Source organism: Dipodomys spectabilis, unplaced genomic scaffold, assembly GCF_019054845.1.
Source record: "Dipodomys spectabilis isolate Male_0828 unplaced genomic scaffold, ASM1905484v1 ptg000094l, whole genome shotgun sequence".
Classification (NCBI taxonomy): Eukaryota; Metazoa; Chordata; class Mammalia; order Rodentia; family Heteromyidae; genus Dipodomys; species Dipodomys spectabilis.
Genome location: NW_024870771.1, coordinates 8280789 through 8297822, shown reverse-complemented (window position 1 = coordinate 8297822; position 17034 = coordinate 8280789). Strand labels below are relative to the sequence as shown.

Here is a 17034-nt window from a genome sequence, read left to right as displayed (position 1 = left end):
TTAAAAAGCAAGCAGTCAGAAACAACCTTGCATTTGAAGAAAAAAGTGCAAGTAGCAATTCAGAAATTTCAGAGAGACAGGTAGAGGAATTAAGATTGACTTGAGAAGAACTGGAAATATAAAATTGATTGGAATATGGTCATTCAAAATGAAAATGAAGGCTATAGATATACCTAAGTTGTACAGAAGATGCTTAGCCTGTACGAAGCCCTGAGTATTTCCCAAGAATAAGCAAAAAGAAAAAGGAAAAATAGTAAAATACCTTATGGAAAGTTCCATAGAATCTATCAAATAATTTTTGGTGATTTAAACCACAGTGCCACTTGTGGCTTTTTCTGTGATTAATTGCAGATAAGAGTCTCTTGGACTTTTTGCACAGGCTGGCTTTGAACCTCGATCCTCAGAGCTTAGTCTCATGAATAGCTAGGATGATACGCACGAGCCACCAGAATCCATCTTCTAATTTGTTTTGCTATGAGGAAGAAATGATCTGGTTTAAAACAATCCTGCCAGTCACCTCACATTATATTACTCTTCATCTCTGTACTAACCTCACAGCATTATGGCTATGAATGTAAATGTTCTCTCATGAGATTGTGCCTGCAAGGCAGAAGCTGTATCAAACACATTTCTCTATCCCTGATACTCAGTTTCTATGCATTCCATATGTTCAATAAGTATGTACTGATGGACTAATATACAAATGAATTAATATGTAAATGAACTATATTTACAATAAGTCAAAATGGGTTTTCTGTAAAGTAAGTGGAGACATTCAATACATAAGATAGCATCCAGAAGCTTTTCCTATAATTGTTTCAGGAAATGAGTTCTTACTAATGTTAGATTAAAATTGGATTTCATAGCCTTATGCAACCTGTTTCCAATCCATTACGTTGAATGAAAGAGAATTCTTTGGCTCTTATTGTGGGTAAGTCTGGATTAATTCAGAACATTTATGTCTCAGAGAGTAAAAGCACAATAATTATGGTTCTATATGGTGTTTTCACCTCTTAGAAGTAAGAATCTTCTTTTCTTCTATTCTCTGTTTTCTCCATTGCTAATAACAAGCCAGCAGCAAGAAGCAATGGAAAGCACTCTCTGGTTCTGCTAGGACCAAAGAAGCTTTGTTCTTGTATTCTATCTAGACTCAGGTGTGAAGGGCACTTGTAGAGAGTAGGGAAGTAAGCTCGGTGTCTTCAATCTTTAATTCAGGCCAGACTCAGACTTGAGAAAAACTTCCAGAGTACATACAAGTGAGCTCAGGGTTATGGAGCTAATCCCTCCCTCCAAGGAATATTGAAAACATCAAGATAAAGGTCAAGTTTGACCGTGCATAGTAAAGACAGTTGGAGTAGATTAAGAAAAGCTACAAACAAAATTATATCAGGACACTGGATGGGATTGTAATTTCATATTTGCAAAATCAAATCAGAAATTAGAGAGAGCCTCCTTGAGAAGATTAGATGAGTGCCAAACTTAGAGATTTTGAAGAGAGGGATATTTGGGGTTTGAGTTTCTTAGGTAGATGCCATATGGCTAGAGGGTACATGGGCAATGCCAAGAAAAGTCAGGTGGTCTATGGAGAGGAGAGAGGACTCAGGGCTTCACACCTGCTGGGTAGAGAGAGAAGGAAAAGAAGAGAGTGGGGGAAGGGATACAGAAGGAAAGAAAGAAATATTAAAGAAATGAGAAGATTACAGACATAATTGAGAAGCAGGTACCTTTGTAGGGGCTCTAACTTTATTGAGTAAAGAGAGTATTAGCAGGAATTAGGAGTCTGTGTTTGTTTGAGTGTGTGTGTGTGTGTGTTTGTCTGTGTGTTGCAGTATTGTGGCTTGAACTCATTGCTTCTCCCTCTTACTTGGCTTTTGTACTCAAGGCTTTGTTCTACCCCTTCAAAGACATCTCCATTACCCCTTAGGAGAGACCCCACAGGGAGAGGAGTTTCTACAAGGTGAGAACTTCTATAGAAAGCTCTCCAGAAGCTCCTCAAGCTTTGTCACCTTGGCTGCAAGGCTCACTTGTGATTCATGGGAAAAGTTCAAGGGAGACTGTCCCTATCATAACTTGAACAAATTGGAAGCAACATTTTCCCTAAATGCTAAGCAGGCATGAATGGTCTAGGGATGTTCTGGGAAAGACTAGAGTGAGTTGGGTTTGTGATAGAAAGCTTTGTGTTGATTCTTAAAATAATCCCTTGGAGGAATTTTTTTCTTTTGGGTCCAGTCGTGGGTCCTGAACACTGGGCCTAGGTGCTGTCCCTCAGCTCTTCAGCTTAAGGCTAGTGCTCTACCACTTGAGCCACATCGCCACTTCTGGCTTTTTTCTTTTTACTTATGTGGTGCTGAGGAATTGAACCCAGGGCCTCATGCATGCAAGGCAAGCGCTCTACCACTGAGCAACCTTCCCAGCCCCAATAATCTCTTGGAGGAAAAGTATTCTTTGTTTCTGGTCTCAAGAGTTTCAGCTGTGTTGCCCTCTATGTATTGTGCCCCCTAGAGTGCTGCAATTGGAAGTGGAAGGCTTTTCTAGGGGAAAGTGCTCATAGAAATGATAGTTCTTGCCCAGATCAGCTGTCAGCCTACAATTCTTGGGTGTGAGTTTGGTGCATGACCAGGCTTCCCTTTCTGGAAAGAATCTTCGACTTGTTTTAGTCATTTCCTATGTAATCTTCAGCCGATAGCATAGACTTAGATGACAGGCTTGGCTAGTACTAGGAAAGTTTTGGGGCAAGTGGAGGGGCAGCAAATGCTGCACAGGCTCCTTCAGTTCCTGAAAAATTCCCTAGAAACCGACTTCTAAACATGCGATCCCAAACTGTAAACTTGGTTTGTAAGCCTGAGTCTGTCCTGAGACAACACAGCAGCTCTTTGCTTTCCTCAGTTTGAAGTAATGACTTGTCCCAAAAAGCACTTTGACAGTATCCATGAGAACAGCTCCTCATCCATCAATTGAGGAAGCAAGAACAGGAAAGGTTTAAAATCCCATTAAGTATATAAATCCCACAGTATATAAGTCAGTCTCACATAATGACAACAAAAATATCTGAATACTTATGAAGGAATGTTTATTTTAGCTGATGGTTCTGAAGAATGGGATTGCATTTCTACAATCCCTCTCATGACTATTCCCCAGGAACCTAAGAATTTTTGAAAACACTCACCTGGTGAAGGTCCACAGCATCTCTGCTAGACAATTTTCTGGGGCCTGAGCCCTTAACAGAACTTTGTGGGCTATTACATATATATGAACTGTACCCTAAACACCCACCTATGAATCTATAAGCATACACAAACTATGTATCCATACCTATGTGCATATCTGTGCACATATCTGAAGTACATGTGGTACTAATTGATGATGGAAAACACTCTCACTTTTTTTTTCAGGCAGGAAAAGAAGTTTATGTACTGAATTGCTGCCCCCACCATGCATGGTGGAGAGTCATGACTGAAAAGGAAAGGGGGTGGGGGAACCCATCCCTGGGACAGGACTTATCCAGGCCCCGGACAGGAAGAGGTATGGCCAGGTGGGGGAAAGGTGTGGCCACACTGGATCTGGTGTGGCCTCAGGGTCTGGGACTCTCCTCAGGACAGATTGGAGGCATGTGTCCAGAGGTGGTTCAGGATGTGACCTAGTAGGAGGGGAAGGTGACTGTTTCCAGGTCTGCCAGTTACCTAGGTAAGAGATACTGGGCCACACTCACTTCTCTTTGCACATATTTAGCTTTTCTGGGTCTTTATAGTTTTTCAGTCAATGCAGTCAGGCAGGGAACGTTATATATTTGACTATTGAGATGAGGATATATTATGCAATTTGGTTTTCCTTTCTTCTTGATTTGATCTATGACCATTTCTCGTACAACTAAGAGAGAATGGTATACTGTCAAAATGTAAATGAGATTAATTGTAGACCAAAAAAAAGGGTTTACTTGTTAGATCCTTATCAGTTTTTACAACAGGAACAACCATTGCCTTATTTTGTTCATTATCTGAGATATCAGCTTGTTCTATTTAGGAGATATATTGTTTTTAGATTAAGAAATCATTTTGCAACCCGTTATTAAACCAAATATTTCTGTACTTTGTGATTAGAAAGGGTCGTATTTTCTTGTCCTCACCCCCACACCATTCTGCATTTGATACAATTAGAACAATAAACCTGCATTTTTCGCTTCCTAAGAATTCAGAACCAGACTTTAAAGGTGAAGAACATTTTGTTCAGCTTGAGGTAGAGAGATATGGTGTGATGAGCAGAATTCACAAATAAGTACTGGTGTCATTGATCCAAGCAGTGTACAAATTGGTCACACTTCTTTCTCAAGAAGTCAAGTTGCTCTCTAGTCGGGTGGGATCTTAATGTCTTAGATGAATTATTATCTACATATTCTGCGTTATGTGTCTCTGTATTTCTCTTGGTTACATTCATTTGAAAGAAGGAACTAAATGAATGATTGAATAAACCAAGTGGGTTAAACTCATATATATTAATAAATGTAGAACTTTTCTCCCATAGGGCTATAGATATTTGGGACAGGAAGTGTTCTGTTTAGGTAGTGGAGAGGCAAGAGTGGAAGCTTGTATTACGTAGCAATGGCCACTAGCCAATACATGCCAGTATTGATAAGTACATGGAGATAGGCACTGTGTTCCTGAGGAGCTGAGGAGATGGATAAGAGACTAGGATAAAACTAAGAAGAAATGAGTCAGAGAATCAACTTTTTAATTAACCATTGGAACTGGGAGAAATTAGAGTTCTTCAACATATGTGAAATAGGCTATATGATATGAAAAGTTACAATGCAAACGTTATTAAAAAATTTTACTTCCCAAGATAAGTGAATGCAAATATATATATATATATATATATATATATATATATATATATATATATATATATATATCAAATTGTAAAAAAGTATACCATTATCGAGTTCATTATGCTTTTTTTAAACTATCCTACTTAAGTTAAACCTAGATCTAAGATGGGGAACCTAGGAAGGGGGATTAAAAGGCACAAAGTTTTAGATGCAAAGTAATTAAGTTTTGGGAATCTCTTTCTTTATGCAGCAACCACAAGATACTGCTATAATTTGGACTTGGAATTTGCCCCAAGGCTCATGTATTAAAGACTTGGCTTTTAGGATGGCATTATTGGGAGATAGTAAAAACTTTCGTGGATGGAACTTAGTGAGAGGTTACTTGGGGGTGTGCTCTTAAAGGGAATTCAGGGACCTAGATGCTTTCTCTCTTTTGCTCCTCTGACATAAGGACCTATCTAAAAGGTTTTGCTCTTCCATATTCTGCTGCCATGATGTCTCATCAGACCATAGGCCAAAATTGTGTCATGGAGTAAAATCTCTAGAGCTGTGAAACAAAAGAAACTTTTTCCTTATATAACTGACTAACACAGTGTCTGTATATGTCTAAATGTACTGCATTGGGTACATGACAGTTTCCAGGAATGTAGGTCTTATAATGGTAAGTTCTTTCCTCTGTACACATTTTCATTAGCATCAAATACTTGTACAAGGAGGTTTCACATTTACATCTCTCTCTGTATATATATATATATATATATATGTATATATATATATATACACACACACACATATATATGTATATATTTACATCGCTATTCATATAATGTGCTTTAGTCAAAATACTCCTTCCATCATTCCCCTTCATCTGTCTCCCTCTATTGCAAACGAAGCTTCACAAGCTTCATGCTTTCATTTCCACACAAGTACATAATGTATGAGGCACTAGTCACCCCCCCTCATTCTCTCTCTTCACCTGTTCCTCATCCCACAAGTACCTACATACCAGAGAGGAAATGCTGTACATTTTTCTCATTTTTTTAAGTTTATGACAATTGTCCAAAGAGGTTTCACCTTGTTCCTTTACAGATATACATACACACCTTTGCAGCTTTTAGTGACTTTCAGCTTTTTGCCTTTATTTACAAATGTAATGTATTTTTGTATTATTCATCATGAATGTTGTCTTTCCCCCATCACTACTAATCCCTTGCAAATTTTCCACAGTGAAAATTCTATTAATGTGTGCATGTTTTATGCAGGGATAGAACTGGCGTGTGAACTGGCGTGTGTGTACAAAATGATACAGCCATTGGTAGACACATACAGTTTCTCTGTGAATATATTGACATATAGGTTAGCAACCACGCTATTTATTTGTTTGTTCTACTCTCCTAATTATCCAATAGGATTTTAATTCAACATAAAGGGATATGAGTTCCATGCATCTTGATCAATGTTACCCCTCTAATGATTCTCCTGAATCTCTCCTTATCACAATCTCCTCCAGATTTCATTTTCATTTATGTACACTGAAAATTATGACTGCATTCTCCTATTCTTCTTCTCTCCTGTTGTATACAGCCTCTCCCTCTGACCTCCCTGTCCTCATGACAACACAAATTCATTTTATTCAACTGTAAGTTAGTTGTTCATAGAAATTACACCAATGGTATCATCCCCAGCATATCCCATACTTTAGCCAATGTTTGTATACATACCCTTGACTCTGTCCATGTTCACATATAGATTTATCATGAAATGTTTCCATGGGCCTTTGAGTTATGAATGAAAGCTTGGCTGGATAACATATTCTGGGCTGGCAGTTGTTTATTTTCAGTGACTGAATGATATCATTGCAAACCCTCCTTGCTTTTATAGTTTCTGTTGACCAATTGCTACTCTTTGGATAGATTTTTGCCCTATAAGTGACCTGTCTTTTTCACTTATAGCTATGTCCAGAAAGAATCTGATCTGGTCTTAAAGCTACTTGTACTTGGAAGGGCTACTCTTTTTCAAGATTTGGGAAATTTTTTACTGTGTTTCTAGAAAAAATGTTTTGTACGTTTTTAGCTATCTGCACTTCAATTTCTTCAATATTCTTCAGTAACAAATTTGGACTTTTAATTGAGTCCTGCAAACTCTTTTCATAATTCTTGAATTTTATTATACGTTCATGTTCTGTTATGTTCACTGTCCTCAAATGCAGAATCAGTGCCTCCCTTACATCTTATTTCTTCTACTAGAGAAGCTTTCTATATTGTCCTTTATCTGTCATCCTTGAACTTAATCATTTTCCAGGATTTCTATTCCTGAATTTTTTTCCAACACTTGAATTAGCTTCCAAATCATGTCAATTTGTTTATTAGTGTCTTCTTAGATCTTTTTAAATGGTGACATAGTATTTGCATTGAAGTTACCTGCACTCATGTGGAACTCATATAGCTTTTTTTTCTTTATTTTTCTTTTTTCTTTTCTTTTTCTTTTTTTTTTTTTTTTGTCGGTCATGGGGCTTGAAGTCTGGGCCTGGGTACTGTCCCTGCTCCATTCAGCACAAGGTGAGCAATCTACCACTTGAGCCACAGCACCACTTCCGATTTTCTAGTGGTATATTGGAGATAATTGTCTCCCGTACTTTTCTGCCCATGCTGGCTTTGAACCATTTTTCTCAGATCTCAGCCTCCTGAGTAGTTAGGATTACAGGCTAGAGCCACAAGTGCCCAGCCCCATATAGCATTTAAACTGTGTATCTATAATATTCTTTTGTTTTTCTAAAGGTATTGCCATTATTTTTTATTGTTCCTTGTAGAGATACTCTTTCATTCCATTAAACATTTTATCAACAGTACTTTGAGCCCTGTGTATGAAGTTTCTTTTACCTTTTCTGCTCCATTGCTGTTTTCTGGAGGTGTTTATGTTTGTTTTTATATTTCTGAGTATTTCTGTGTTAAGCTTCACTCATCTGAAGACCCTTTTAGTATACTGGCCTTTAGATTCCTGACATCTTCCTGATGGGAATTTCATGAATTCTTCCTGGTGGTATTCTTTGTATTCTCAATGGATTAAATGTTTTGTGGTTTAATGAGGTATTTGGTGTGAAAATGATTCTCACCTCAAATAACTTCTACAAATAAAGATTGAATTAAACCTCTACATACAGTGGATACCACCAATAGCTATACCTACATCTATTCTTGCTGTATATACCACAGCTGGATTTTTGTATAGCCATGTAGAAATTCGACCTAAACTATTGGGGGATGTGATGGTGAGGGTAGAGATATAGAGACTGTAAGACAGGAAATGAGATGCTCAGTGTGGGTATCGAGTTCAATTGTAAGGAAATTGGTGATAGAAGGGATTAAGTATAAAAAGAAAAGATGAAGGCCCTAGGGTAAGAGAAAGTTAAGGTGGAGTAGATTACCAGAAAAAGCAATGGGGTAGGAAGGGGAGATTAAAGGAAAAAAGAAAAAATGGAATAGAAAAGAAGAGCTAAAAAATCAAGCACAAAACGTAACAAAAAACAAAAAGTACTAGCCTTCAATCCCAGAAGAAAACATGAGAACAACTCAAAATCAAAATCAAAGACTGAGCCCCACACACACAAACAGACACTTACTACCTGAGTCTTGAGACAGTGAGTATTCTGGCTTTGTTGAAGTGATCATTTGTTGTCCACTAAGTTCTCTCCTCAAGATGGTATGTATTTCCAGTGTCAAGTTCCACTCAGTGATGTGACTTTTTTTTTTTTTTTTTTTAGTTTTTTTTAGGTCCAGTTGTGGGGCCTGAACTCTGGGCCTGGGCGCTGGCCCTCAGTTCTTCAGCTCAAGGGTAGCGCTCTACCACTTGAGCCACAGTGCCACTTCTGGCTTTTTTTTCTTTTTGCTTATGTGGTTCTGGGGAATTGAACCCGGGGCCTCATGCATGCAAGGCAAGCGCTCTACCACTGAGCCACCTTCCCAGCTCAGTGATGTGCCTTTTGATAGCTTGCAGTTCCTCTAGTGGGAGAGGGAGTTTGTGTCTCCTAGATCTCCCTCTGCATGTGGTGTATGTCCTGGCAGAGACCTAAGATAAAGTGCAGTACAGAAAGTCTCTAAGGCTGCTGTTTGTGTCAGTGCTTCTGTTTCAATTCCAATCCTACACAAATGTGGGGAGAACTATCCCTTCAGGTCTGAAATTGCCAATTGGACTTGCCTACTGGGAAGTGGAATAGGAGCCCTGGGACTGAGATTCAACTTCCTTGGGCATGATTGCCACACAGAGCCACTTGTGCAACGTGCAGTGGTTTTCTGGGAGTTGGGTTATAACTGCCCCTGGCAAGAATGAGACCTGCGAAGTCAGTGAGGCCCTGAGACGTGGCATAGGTGTATCATAAGACTAGTTAGCTGCATTTCTCCTTGCTTATGTGGGGCTAGGGAGCAAGTCTGGATTTCTTGGGTGTTGGAGCTTTTCCGTGGTACAAAGCACTTTGTGTGGCCAGTATGGAGTTCCTGTTTACTGCTTCCCTGGCACCCTAAGAAAGTAGTTGTTACTGTTTATGTGACTAGTTTTGACTTTTTTCCACAAAATTTCTAAACTTTCAAACTCGTTCTTGCAGTTTATTCGGTTCTGATATTGAGATCTCAGTAGGAGCAAAAGGGAAGAGAGGGAAAAGAAAGATGGAAGGAAGGAAGGCAGGTGGAAGGAAAGAAAAGCAGAAGAAAGAAAGAAAGAAAGAAAGGAGAGAGAAAGAAAGAAAGAAAGGAGAGAGAAAGAAAGAAAGAAAGAAGGAAAGAAAGACAGGAAAAAGAAGGCAAGTAAGCAATCAAGCAAGAAGGTAAACAAGCAAGAAAGAAGAGCAAGGGAGAGGAAAAGAAGGAAGGAAGGAAGGAAGGAAGGAAGTGGTACAGCCAAGGATCAGTACCTCAGCTGAAAAAACAGGAATGTAACCTTGGCAACACCATTTTGTAATATTAAAGTTCAACTTTTCCTTCTCTTCCTCTTAGATACCCACTTTCTCTCCCAACCTCCCTCCTTCTCTGTCTTCTCCACACATACAATATATCATGCTTGCTTCTTAGCACTACTGTTCCAATATTTATTGTGAAAATACCGTACAGAGGGGCAAGGGAATGAGTACATTTCTCATCGAGCATTGTTGCCTCCTCCTTTGTTTCCCCTTCCCATCCCTTCCCATCTCCCACACCCCCTACACCCACCACCGCCGCCCCTTCCTCCTTCCCCCCCCCCCCCCCCAAAGTCGTGAAGTTCGTTTTTCAACATAAGAACTAGTACATCTCATTGTTGTAATGTGTCCACCTGTATCCGTATTTAAATGATTTGGTTTTTCCAAGGTAAACGATATCTATGTACGCTGTATTTAGGATTGAATTTAGCCCCCTATGGATTGTGGATAGCATTGCATCCATTTGACACACAATCTAACCTACTTTGCTCAGTTCTTTTTTAGATATGTCTCAAATCTGTCCAGAAAGGAACCATATGGTTGGGAAATACCAAGCTGACTCATTTGTTGAGATAGGGTCTTGCTTTTTGCCAAGGCTGGCATTGACCACGATTCAATGAATATATTCATCCTGCAAGATAGTATTATAGACACGGGCACTGTACATGGCTACTTAGCTTGTTTTTGCAAAAGACATGAATTTAAAAGGAGAAAACTCTAAAGCCCAACATATAGTGCATTAAAATTGTGGGGAAAAAACGCAATTTAGCTTCAAAAAGTTTGATATAAAATTGACCATAAGCAATTATCTGAGAATGTACTATTCTGTTTTATTATGCAAATGAACATTGTGAATGACAGTCTAAGAAAACCAGATCAGTCAAGTTTGTGAAAATTTCAGCGGTTTTTTTTATTATTATTATTATTCTGAAAATACCATGCAGAGGAGTTACAATTACCTGGGTAAGATAAGGAGTACATTTCTTATCAAGCCTTTTCTTTGTTTCCCCTTCCCATACTCTCCCCCTCCCTGCACCTGATCTTCCCCTCCACCAAAGTCATGAAGTTCGTTTCTCCACATGACTTGTCCATCTCATTGCTGCAGTGGGTCCACCTGTATCCCTAGTTAAATGATAGTTTTTTCCCTTCCCCTCCACAAATTACACCACCATCAAATACAGTGAAAGCATGGGTTATATCGTGGGGGAGGGACATACAAAACAACATAGAAATCATCTTGTAAATATGTTAGAAACAATTGCACCAAAAGGGAGAAAAAGCAAAACATTTGAATACTAGAGGAGCAAATGGTTACAGATGAACTTGGGCTTCTTGACCGTTTGAATTTGTTTATTATGTTTTATTATAGGATGGTACGAGCTCAGAGAGTTACACTACATTGCATGACAGAGTCATTAGAAGTTTTCAAAGTGCGCTGGATTAAAACAAGAGAAAAAGAAAAAAGGTTGTAATAAAGCTGAAATTTTTGAGCCCCACAATTTCAGCTTTATTACAACCTTTGTTCTTTTTTTGGTTACAATTGTTTCCTGAAATCAGCAGCTAAACTGTGGCCTTTATGTTACAAGCAGTAAAATTTTGCACTATTAGTTAAAATCCAGCACACTTTGAAAACTGCTAATGACTCTGTCATGCAATATAGTGTAACTCTATGAGCTTAAAACATATTAAACAAATTCAAATGGTCAAAAAGCCCAAGCTCATCTGTGTTTGCTCCTCTAATAACCCTTTTCTGTGTCCTTCGTATGTCAAGTGATTTCTCTCGTGTTCTATATTGCATATCCCATCCACTTCCTCTGTGTAGGTCCTTCATTTGCTTCTCCATTTTCACTGGATCTGAATGAATGCTGCCTGGTGTGGTGCCCTGAGATGCCTGGAATAGGATGGAACCCAAGGAGGATGGCCTGCTCTGCCAACTGATCCAGGTGTAAAAAGAAGATAGGAGCTGATCTGGGCAAGTTCCCGGCTTCATTGTCATCCCGATGAAAAGAAATTCAGTCCCACAATATAGGTTATATGTGCCCTATTGAATGCAGGACTGTCCTGCCCAAGGAAACTCTCACCCTGCAAGTGAGCCCATCAATCTGTGCAAAGGCCGAGACAAAATGTGGCCTCCACCTTCTTATCCAGAGTGTCTGATTTGGAGAAAGGTCCCCAGCACCTCTGGAGAGGCAGTGTGCTCACTGCATGACCCCAGCTCTTCCCATTGAGCAGGACTGCATCAAGTCTGTCTCAGTTTTGCCAAGGTGGCACAGTGTCTGTTAGTGTTACACCAGGGGTCAGAACTTCCAAGGATAATGCAAAAAGGGAAAGTGGGAAGGAATGATAGGAAGAGGAGGCAGGGATAGAGTGAAGGGTCAGGGATGGAGAGAACTGGGGTGACAGAATATGGGGAACGGCAGAATGTTGGCACCATTCCTGTGGGCTTGAGCAAGGCTGCTCTTAGATGACGAAGATGTCTAGCGGGTCATCCTTAGCAGGCCGGTAGTGAAAAGGGATGAACTGGCTGCCCAGGCCTGCTGCTGCTTCCTCCTCCTTCCTCATTTGTTCAAAGTCAGGCAGCACTGGTACTATGCGCTGCACACTGGGCTTCTCCAGGAGTGAAGCCTCCCGTGTCCCTCCTGCTGCAGTGTCCTCATCTTCATTGATGTCTATATCTTCGAAATCGTCAGCACAGGCTGAGGCAGCTACTTGGGGGCCTGTGAGGCCTGAGGTGGGTTTCCCAGGTGGGCTCTGAGAGGCTGCCTGAGATTTTCCCTGCTCCAGTTGCAACAGTAGATCCTGCAGCTCCAGTGCCATCTGTTGTGTGTCCCGGTCGAGCTGGGCGATGTATTGCTCCTTCTCCCGCTGTTGCTTCTCCAGCGCCTTCAGATGTCTGCCATAGAAAGCAGCATCGTCTGGGATGCTGTCCACCTCTCCTCTGAGCTGCATGAAGAGGAGTTCAAGGTCTTCCACTTGCTCTTTTACGAATGTTTTGACACGAAGGTCTTCCTTGAAAAACCTTGCAAGCTTTTCTATCTTCTGCATGATACCCTGTATTTCCTGAGAAATAGAGTCCCCCCCACTGTGTGGGGCTAGGGCCTCCTGCTCAGGCCTGGTGTGGTTCAGGGCTGTGAGTTGAGCCAGGCATTGGCAACGCAATTTCTGTTGCCTCAGTTGGTGCCCCAGCCGGGCCCTCTCTGCTTCAGCTGAGGTTTGAGCCTGAGCGACAAAAGCAATGATGTCTTCTCTGCTCTCAACATTGTCAGGGATGGTGAGGGTGAGCCTGGCGGCCTCATCATCCTTTGTCCCTTCTAGTTCACTTCCTGCAGGGACAGCCAGGAGACTCACCTGAGCCTGCAGCTGCTGGTTCTGCTGCATGGTAGCTGTGAGCTGCTCCTGGGTCTGCTGCAAATTCTGGTTGACTGACTGGATTTCCCTCCTGCCCTGCAGCACCTCCTGCTGCAGCTGCTCCAGCTGCTTGGCCAGTTGTTTCTTTGTATGCTGCTCTCCCTGCAAGGTGCTGGTCAGCTGGGTGTTATGACTGCTGAGCTTTCCCAAGCCATCTTGCAGTTGGGCCAGCTGGTTCCTGAGGTGCTGGTTCTCTCTTATGGTGTTTTGATTGTGGGTCAGGGTCTCTAATAATTGATCCCGGCGAGCTACTGCCTGCTCATTGCACATCTTGGAGGCCAGCTCTAAGGCCAGCAGCTGCTCTTCCTGCTGGAGTTTTTGTTGACTTAAGGTCTTATTGAGGTCCAGCTGTGCTTGAAGCTGTCTGGCCATGTTCTCCAGCTCCTCTTTCAGTGACCCTACTTGGGTCTCCAGTTGTGCTTTTTCTTTAATGGCCTGTGGCAAATCCTGAGGATTGACTTGGTATGCCAAAGGGCCAGAACACTTTAAAGGGAGTATGGTTGATGTTGCTAGCTCCTTTTGGAGCTCCTCCATTCCGTGTTCTCTGGTTGCTTGAAGACGTTCTTCCAATGTGGAGTTGTACTCCTGTAGTTCTTGGATGGTCTTGTTGGTTTTTCTCAGTTCCTGTTGGAGGCTGTCTGTCTGCCTCCTGAGCTCCCTAGAGTGCTCCTTTTCCTCCTCCTGCTGAGTGGTCATGGAAGAAAGGACAGCCTCTAGCTCTGCCACTCGCGTTTGGGAAGACTGCAGGCTGTTGGTAAGACTCTGCATCTCCCATGATTTATCAGCGACTACCTGCTGTAGCTGGGCCAGGTCTGTGTGCAAATGGTTCTTTTCTGCTTCTAGAATTTGAATGGTTTGCTTATGGATCTGCAGGTGTTTTCTTAGCTCGTTGTTTTCTTGCAATAAGTTTTGCTGGTTGGCTTTTTGTTGGTGTAATTGATTCAGACTTTCTCTGTTTTTTTTGTCCAATAGTTTCACCTTCTTGGTGAGTTGTAAGTTGGATTTACAGCAGGTGTCCAGGGCTTCTGCCAGCCCTTCGTATAGCTCTTCCAGATCCTCCATCATTTCAGAACATGCGAGATTCTCCCTGTTGTCCTGGAGTGTGGTGTCAGACACAAAGCTCATAAGCTTTTCAGACAGTTGTTTCAGGTTCTCGAGTCCGGCCGTACTGTTCAGGCCGAATTCAGCATCATGGTCTTCAACTGATGCTGTGTTGATTGTAACAGGATGAGGGGAAGGGACACTGGGAGGGAATGGAGATTGATCTGCCATTACCGGAGCATTGTGGTCTTGGAGGGCCTCTTCAGGTGGCTTATCCACAGGATTGGTCTCAGATGCTCTGTGGATTTGAGGCTGTATGTTGTTGGCTCCTGCAGGACCCGTGAGGCTGTTTCTCTCACGATATTGTCCAAGTTGTTTCCTGGCAGCAGCTAGTTGTTGTTGTCTCTGGTTTTCAGACATGGCAGGGGTGGGACGGGAAGGTGTGTGGGGGCAATTAACAAGGATTCAAACAAATACACTTACTGATCAGTCACCAAGCACTACCACCTCCAATAACTCCTAGCTGTGGTGTGAACCACAGAGGGAGAATTCCAGGGCAGTGCTAGGCAGCATAGAATGTGGGTGTGGCCAAGTCTCTCACCCCATTGGTCAGTGAGAACAAGGCCAGACAGGGGGGTGGCCTCCTTTCCTCTCCGAAAGCCAGGAGGAACTGCTGGAGTTCCAGTGTAGGCTGTGGGCAACACTTGCCCCAACCTTGCTCACTTGTGGGGGATGGGGACATATCTTGTTACTATTGCTGCAGCTTTGCATGCAATGTGTCATTCTTCATGACAGAATTAAAAATACCTAGTGGTTCTAAGCAGCTGCTCTGTAGATGGTGTCTTTGACTCTTCTGTTCTACTGATCCCCTCCCATTGTCCTCTATATCCTTCTGCTCAGAGTTGAGGAGTTGTTGGAGGAATTGGCAGTAGGGGACACTTCACATGTAGAGATCTTTTTCTGATGCCTCACAGCTCTGCCTTGTATTTTCACTTCATACAAATCACTGAGAGTGCCTCCTCTCATCTAACTCCATGCAGTCCTTTTCTCCTAAGTTCCTCTCTCCACTTCCTCCGAGGTTCCTCATCCAGGTGGCCCATCTAGAGTCTTCCAGCCTCTGGGCTCCAATTGAATCTGAGGAGAGTTGACCTAACCATGCTTCCCCGGGGAACACAGGGGCATGTCTCAGGGCAGCAATGCAGCTTTACCTTCAATGTGTACTTCTCCATCATAGAAATTCGCAGAAATATCATTACCTTAGCAGTCCTATGAGTTTGCTCTCCAGCTAGTGTTCCTTTTCCTCCAGTGACTGTGGTCCCTCCCTCTGTCCTAGCAGCCTTTCTTTCCAGGCTGAGTGTGTGAGTGAGGAAGGTACAGCAGGGTACAGTCTGTCATTTTACACTCCCTCTCCTGACACCTCACAACTCTGCTCTGTAAGTTAGTCTATTAGAAACCAACTGCAAGGTACCTCTCCTCTAACTCTATGCAGTTCTTCCAAAATGTCTGAGCTCCACTTCCTCCAGAGGCCCTGATGCTGTTTGCTTATCTGATGATCTCCTGTCCTGGGTAGATTTGGTCCAGTCTCTGGACTCCTACGCTGTGCTGCTTGTGGTCTGGTATGACTGTGCAATCTTTTGGGTGTGTGACAATCTCATTGGTCGCCTACGTGACCAGGCTTCACCTTATGATTTTCCCTTTAAAAACCCAAGGAGGTGGGCTGTTCGAGGTCACAGTATCAGCTCCCCAGCCTGTGCTGCGGCCCTGGTTGGTCAGTGTAGGAACCTTCTCAATAAAGTTGCTTCTTTAATAACAACTTTGTTGCAGTGGGCTCTGTCACTCCCAACAAGTAGGTGGGCTTGCTGCCTGAGTAGGGGTCTTCCTACTACACTTCGAAACCATGTTCTTTTAGGCTGTGCCCAACCACTGTCCATCCCACCTACCTCAGCCCTCTTCAAAGCATAACCAATTCTGAGAAACCCCAGGTCATCATTTTTAAGCCTTGATCTCCCCTTGCCCTTCTTCCTGCCATCCAGTCTTCAAAGTGTTGTCTTGGCCTCCAGCTCTTGCTTTCTCTGTGCTTTCCAGCTGCATATTTCCCAGTCATTTGTCTGTTATTTGATTTGGGTGTTGTCCATCTTTCTTTTGGTTAGTGTGATAGGGATTTCTTCAACTTTTCTCTTTTAGAAGAACTCAGGTTCTGTTTAGTTGATTCTTTTAAAAAAGTTCACCTCTTATCTTTATTCTTTCTTTCTACTTGTTAACTATGAGTATGGTTTCTTTAATTAATTGCTGGCTTGGATTGTTTTCTTTGTTTTAGCAACTATTATGCCTCTAAAGTCAATTTTCTTGTCCTTTTTCCTTCCTTTCTTTGTGGTTTCCTTCCTTCTTTCTTTCATCCTTCCTCACTTTCTTCCTTTCTTTCCTTCTTGTATTTCTTAAAATTATTTTGTTTATGTTTTTGTATATGTATTTTTATGTGGGGGGGTAGTGTGGCTTGACTTTGGAGCCAGGCCATGAGCATAGCTTTTTTCACTCATGTCTGCTGTGCTGCCAAATGAGGCATTCCCACAAAATGCCTCTTGCTGTTTAATTGCAGATAAAGTCTTGTGAACTTTTTGGCTTGTGCTAGCTTTATTACATTACCATTCAAACACGGTAGTATCTTGCATTGAGAATCTGAATGACTGTTGCTTAGTTTGTCTTTTTCTTATTTCTCAACATCAAAATCATATAATTTGGCATGTTCCATTGGCTGTTTACAACCTTGTCTTATTGGGTATTTGTTTAATACAGTTAGCGTATGGCTATTCTGTAATAG

At 41.8% G+C, this 17034-nt stretch overlaps 1 protein-coding gene across 1 annotated transcript; it reads right to left on the bottom strand.

Moving 5' to 3' along the window:
- Positions 1–12227: 12227 nt before the first annotated feature.
- On the bottom strand, positions 12228–14636 carry LOC122112350 (golgin subfamily A member 2-like). Its single transcript, XM_042685124.1, has one exon. It carries the CDS (start codon positions 14634–14636, stop codon positions 12228–12230), a length of 2409 nt encoding a protein of 802 aa, XP_042541058.1.
- Positions 14637–17034: the final 2398 nt, after the last annotated feature.